Raw genomic sequence first — 6,157 nt, 5'->3', positions numbered from 1 at the left:
GGGGGGCAGGGGGGGACACCCACAAATTGCCAGAAGCCACGACACGACATGCAAAGGGCAGGGGGGCAGGACAGGGGGGGCATGCTCAGCCCTAGGGGAGTGGGGAGAGGGGCTGGACCCCAAAAGGCAGCAGCAAGTTGTTGTTGGAATGGGGGAAGGCAGCACGACACCCCGAATTGAGGAGGGGGGTGTCCCCCCCCACCAAGGGGACAGGATGGTCCCCAAAGCTTTGGGGAGCCCGGCAAGGCAGGCAGGGCTCAACCTGCCTCACCGCTGGGGGAAAAAAAAGAAAAAAAAAACCACCAAAAAAAATCACGAGCATCCTCTGCCCCAAAACACTGAAGCTCGGGGGATGGAAATTCAAATTCCAGAGAAAAACCATCCCGTCTCCAAAACCAGGTGATGGAAAGCTTGGAAAATCCCTCCTGGAAATGAAACTGCTGGAGACAAGGGGTTGTGAGGGTAAAACGGTACCGCTGTGGAGTCCGGTGAGGAGAGCAGGGGGGGGTCAGCAAGGTCCCTTCTCCACTGGGATTTCACAGCCCCCGTGGCAAATCCTGCCGGTGCTGGGGTTGCCCGGGGGGGCAGGGAGATGGCTCAGTGTCACCTGCACCCCACGGCACGGCCACCTTCTCCTCCTGAAGGACTCACAAAGCAAAGCTCCTTCTGGTCCGTCCATCCGTCCCCGCGGCACCGGGCTCCCCGTCCGTCCGTCCCACCCCACGCTGGGGGGGTCCCAACTGGGAGTTGTGGAGCCCAGTAAGAAACTGCAGCCATTCCCCCCCCAACTGGGGATTTCAGGGGAACACCAGGGTCCCTGCCGTGAGGGTCAGTCCATCACCGAGAGCCCCCAAGAGCTCTGGCCAGTCTGGGATGGGTGGGAGTCGGGCCGTGGCTAGTAAGGACTAGCACTGGGCCACCCCGGGTCAAGGGCAGGGGGGTTCCCCAGTCAATAGAAGTGTTTCCTGCTCTGCTCCTGCCACTTGTTGTAGATGATGACTCCGATGACGATGGCGAAAACGAGGGCAACGAGGGAGAAGAAGACGATTAAGAAGAGAGCCAGGCCGCTCATGGGCTCCAGCGGCGCCTCCACTGAGTGAGAGAGGAAGAAAAACAGAGTGTGAGACCCAAATCACAGTGTCCCAGCCTGGTAGAAGGTGGAAGGGACCTCTGGAGATCACCCAGTCCAACCCCTTCCCAAAGCAGGTCCACCCAGAGCAGGTCGCACAGGAACGTGTCCAGGTGGGGTTTGGAATATCTCCAGAGAAGGAGACCCCACACCCTCTCTCTGGGCAGCCTCTTCCAAGGTTCTGCCATCCTCAAAGTGACATTTTCCTTATTTTTCATGTCCCAGTTTGTGCCCATCACCCCTTGTCCTGTCCCCGGGCACCACTGAGAAGAGTCTGGCCCCATCCTCTTGCCCCCCTCCCTTTAGCTCTTGCTCAGCATCCATGAGATCCCCTCTCAGTCTGCTCTTCTCCAGCTGAACAGCCCCAGGTCCCTCAGCCCTTCCTCATCATAGAGATGTTCTCCTCCCCTCATCATCTTTGTAGCCTCTGCTGTCCCCTCCCCAGCAGTTCCCTGTCCTTCTGGAACTGGGGAGCCCACAACTGGTCCCAGTGCTCCAGATGGGGCCTCCCCAGGGCAGAGCAGAGGGGCAGGATGACCTCCCTCCACCTGCTGACCACGTTCTTCCTGATGCCCCCCAGGAGACCCTGGGCTGAGATCTCCCTGCACAGAGGGGGTGTCACCGCCCCACACCACAACCAGCCTCACACCACCCCAGGGTTTGGCTCCCCAAAGCTCTCAGCTGGTTTGCTGATGATCCCCTCTCAGTCTGCTCTTCTCCAGCTGAACAGCCCCAGGTCCCTCAGCCCTTCCTCATCATAGAGATGTTCTCCTCCCCTCATCATCTTTGTAGCCTCTGCTGTCCCCTCCCCAGCAGTTCCCTGTCCTTCTGGAACTGGGGAGCCCACAACTGGTCCCAGTGCTCCAGATGGGGCCTCCCCAGGGCAGAGCAGAGGGGCAGGATGACCTCCCTCCACCTGCTGACCACGTTCTTCCTGATGCCCCCCAGGAGACCCTGGGCTGAGATCTCCCTGCACAGAGGGGGTGTCACTGCCCCACACCACAACCAGCCTCACACCAGCCCAGGGTTTGGCTCCCCAAAGCTCTCAGCTGGTTTGCTGGTGAGATGATGTGGTTTCTGCTCCCCAACTCTGCAGGTCTCCCCTAAAGGTTGGTAGCTCCTACTCACTTCCCGGCAGCTTCAGGTTGTCCACCACGGGGAGATAGACCTCTCTGTCCCGCTTCTCCTCCTCCGGCGTCCGCTCCACCGTCAGCTGGTAAAGCTTCAGAGAAATGATGTCATGGTTGTCTGGAAGTAGAGAAGAAACACGTCCTGAGATCACAGATGACAGAATATTCATGGTTGGAAAGGACCTTTGAGATCATCGAGTCCAACCGATGGTCTCGAAACTGATGATCTGAGGTGTCACCCGTAAACACGTCTCCGGCCAGGGGACCCAAGTGCTGCAGGGATGGCAAAGACAAAGTTCTCCCTTCTCAAAGGGGGACACACTCAGCCCCAGAGCAGGACCCTCTGCCAACAGAAACCTTTTAAGCTACTTAAAAGTGGAAAAAAAAAGCACCCAAAGAGCTCCCAGAATGGGAGATCATCTGACTTAAAACCCGAAGGGAATGTGTTCACACCGGCCTCACGCGGCCCTTGGCTTGGGATGGAGTTATTGGTGGGAGAAGGGGAGCTCTGTGAGCCCCCCGGGGGAAAATAAAACCAGAGAGAGAGAAAAGGAACTTTTGTTGGAGCCAACAATGAGCCCAGACACTGGCCACCAATGAGCTTTTGTGGAGGCAGAACTCAAATTGGGCTTAAAACCTGAGGAAAGAGGCACAGCAGGGTCAGGTCAGGGCTGAGGGCACCTCGGGGGGAGAAGAATGAGGTTGAAGAAGGCGGCTGGGATTTAGCTCTTGGCAAACCCCGATGGACAAGCAAAATACACCCAGGTGCACCCCAAAAATGGAGTTTGGGATCAGGAGTGAAGACCAGGGCTTGGCTGTAACGCCCGGGGTGTCTCCAGAGGGTAATTCTTCCCAACGTTGCCCTCAGGGACAACCCAGACACCATGGGTTTGCACAGGAGAGGTGTTTTTTCAGTGCTCATCCTGTTTTTACTCCTCCCAAGGCACATGTTTTGAAGACAGAGCCTCCGGCTGAGCCGGCAGAGCCGCTTCACCGCTGGGTCATGAAGAGGAACGGGTTGAGGTCGGGCTGTGGCCACACCAGGAGCTCAAGGAAAGCAGGAAGAGCCACTTTGACAAAGCCCTCAGGGAAACAACGTGCCCAAACGGGGCTTTGGGCTCCTTGGGAGTTGCTGTGAGACAAAAACCAAGGCTCCCGCTCGCAGCTAAAGGGTGCTCAAAGCACGGAAAGGTTCCTCAAGGGGTTCCAAAAGCCCCAGCAGGTACCTCCAGACACTCAAAGCTGCTCAGGAGCTACCAGAGCTTGGAAAACAAGACCCCCTGGGGCCATACCTGAGAGGTCCCCGGTGACAGAAGAAGTCCCAAAGTAGGACCCACAGGGCAAGGGGATCCAAAAGCCCCAGCAGGTACCTCCAGACACTCAAAGCTGCTCAGGAGCTACCAGAGCTTGGAAAACAAGACCCCCTGGGGCCATACCTGAGAGGTCCCCGGTGACAGAAGAAGTCCCAAAGTAGGACCCACAGGGCAAGGGGATCCAAAAGCCCCAGCAGGTACCTCCAGACACTCAAAGCTGCTCAGGAGCTACCAGAGCTTGGAAAACAAGACCCCCTGGGGCCATACCTGAGAGGTCCCCGGTGACAGAAGAAGTCCCAAAGTAGGACCCACAGGGCAAGGGGATCCAAAAGCCCCAGCAGGTACCTCCAGACACTCAAAGCTGCTCAGGAGCTACCAGAGCTTGGAAAACAAGACCCCCTGGGGCCATACCTGAGAGGTCCCCGGTGACAGAAGAAGTCCCAAAGTAGGACCCACAGGGCAAGGGGATCCAAAAGCCCCAGCAGGTACCTCCAGACACTCAAAGCTGCTCAGGAGCTACCAGAGCTTGGAAAACAAGACCCCCTGGGGCCATACCTGAGAGGTCCCCGGTGACAGAAGAAGTCCCAAAGTAGGACCCACAGGGCAAGGGGATCCAAAAGCCCCAGCAGGTACCTCCAGACACTCAAAGCTGCTCAGGAGCTACCAGAGCTTGGAAAACAAGACCCCCTGGGGCCATACCTGAGAGGTCCCCGGTGACAGAAGAAGTCCCAAAGTAGGACCCACAGGGCAAGGGGATCCAAAAGCCCCAGCAGGTACCTCCAGACACTCAAAGCTGCTCAGGAGCTACCAGAGCTTGGAAAACAAGACCCCCTGGGGCCATACCTGAGAGGTCCCCGGTGACAGAAGAAGTCCCAAAGTAGGACCCACAGGGCAAGGGGATCCAAAAGCCCCAGCAGGTACCTCCAGACACTCAAAGCTGCTCAGGAGCTACCAGAGCTTGGAAAACAAGACCCCCTGGGGCCATACCTGAGAGGTCCCCGGTGACAGAAGAAGTCCCAAAGTAGGACCCACAGGGCAAGGGGATCCAAAAGCCCCAGCAGGTACCTCCAGACACTCAAAGCTGCTCAGGAGCTACCAGAGCTTGGAAAACAAGACCCCCTGGGGCCATACCTGAGAGGTCCCCGGTGACAGAAGAAGTCCCAAAGTAGGACCCACAGGGCAAGGGGATCCAAAAGCCCCAGCAGGTACCTCCAGACACTCAAAGCTGCTCAGGAGCTACCAGAGCTTGGAAAACAAGACCCCCTGGGGCCATACCTGAGAGGTCCCCGGTGACAGAAGAAGTCCCAAAGTAGGACCCACAGGGCAAGGGGATCCAAAAGCCCCAGCAGGTACCTCCAGACACTCAAAGCGGCTCAGGAGCTACCAAAGCTTGGAAAACAAGCCCCTCTGGGGCCCTACCCGAGAGGTCCCCGGCGACAGAAGAGGTCCCAAAGTAGTACCCGCGGGGCAAGCGCACGCCTGGCACGTCAATGCAGTCCCTCCACTCGTGTTTGCCGTCGATATCGATCAACACCTGGAGGAAAAAAGAAGATGGTTTAGCCCCCCCAACCCAGGGTTGACCCACCACTTGCTCAGCCCCCAGGGAGGAAGGGCTCACCGTCAGCCTCCTCTTGACGTAGCGGATGACCAGGAAGGTGTCATGGTTGAGGTTGCGCACCATGGCCGTGCAGCCCCCCAGCTCCGTGGGCCTCCCGTCCCGGTCGTGGTCGTAGGTGAGGGAACCGTTGTTGACCATGGCCGAGATGTAGGGGAAAACACGCTGTGAGGGGGTTGAAAAAAAAGTTGGGGGTGAGTTTCTGCTCTTACCCCACCACCCACGGCTCCAGGATCTAGAGCTGCAACAGCCCTGTGGACCCCAAACTCCTTCACCCTCCAACAAAATCCATCTCAACGAGATATGGGTTGAGATCCCACTTCATCCCCCAGCTTTCCTCAGGCTCAGCCACAGCTCCAGGATGGAGGAGTGTGGGTTTCCATGCAGTCCCTTGGCTCACACAGGGATCTCCAGAGCTCACACAGGGATCTCCAGAGCTCAGAGAAGGGAATTCCTCCACCATAAGCCAAGGAGAAACCCTACACAGCTTGGGAAGGGGTAGGTGAGCAAGGGCAGTACCTGGTTTCCCGGGCTGTACCTCCTCTTCTGAGCCTGCCCAAGTTCCAGGGTTAGCACAAAGCAAGAGAAGAGAGCACAGAAGCGAGACAGTCACAGACCAGAGTTAGTATTCACCTGGAAACGTCCTCCCTGGAGAGCTCAGGGTGTTACCAGAGACTAAAGCAGAGAGGGGTTGGGGTGTTGAGTGCCGAATCCTGGGGGACACAGCTCAGAAACGGCCCCTTTGGCCAAAAACCAGATGGAGTTTCTCCTCCTCATCACACAGAAGCTCATTCCCACTAAAGGCAGCGCCCCAACGGGACACCTGGGCCCAGGTGAACCTCATGAGGTTCAACAAGAGCAAATGCAAGGTTCTGCACCTGGGCCGGAACAATCCTCACCATCAGTACAGCCTGGGGGGTGAGGGATTGGAAAGCAGCCCTGAGGAAAGGGACTTGGGGGTGCTGGTGGA

General features: G+C 57.7%; 1 protein-coding gene across 1 annotated transcript in view; it reads right to left on the bottom strand.

Moving 5' to 3' along the window:
• Positions 1-6: 6 nt before the first annotated feature.
• LMAN2L (lectin, mannose-binding 2-like) overlaps positions 7-6,157 on the bottom strand; it is an 11,203-nt gene continuing 5,052 nt past the window's right edge. The window contains exons 5-9 of the mRNA XM_014961798.1: positions 5,707-5,739; positions 5,191-5,352; positions 4,992-5,106; positions 2,258-2,377; positions 7-1,092 (exon numbers count right to left, since the gene is read on the bottom strand). Of these exons, the coding sequence (XP_014817284.1) occupies positions 950-1,092; positions 2,258-2,377; positions 4,992-5,106; positions 5,191-5,352; positions 5,707-5,739 (573 nt within the window). The 3' untranslated portion in view covers positions 7-949. The remainder of the gene's footprint in view (positions 1,093-2,257; positions 2,378-4,991; positions 5,107-5,190; positions 5,353-5,706; positions 5,740-6,157) is intronic.

Source organism: Calidris pugnax, unplaced genomic scaffold (assembly GCF_001431845.1).
Source record: "Calidris pugnax isolate Ruff unplaced genomic scaffold, ASM143184v1 scaffold778, whole genome shotgun sequence".
Taxonomy (NCBI): Eukaryota; Metazoa; Chordata; class Aves; order Charadriiformes; family Scolopacidae; genus Calidris; species Calidris pugnax.
The sequence above is the reverse complement of the archived record's forward strand: the minus strand, read 5'-3'. Positions and strand labels throughout refer to the sequence as shown.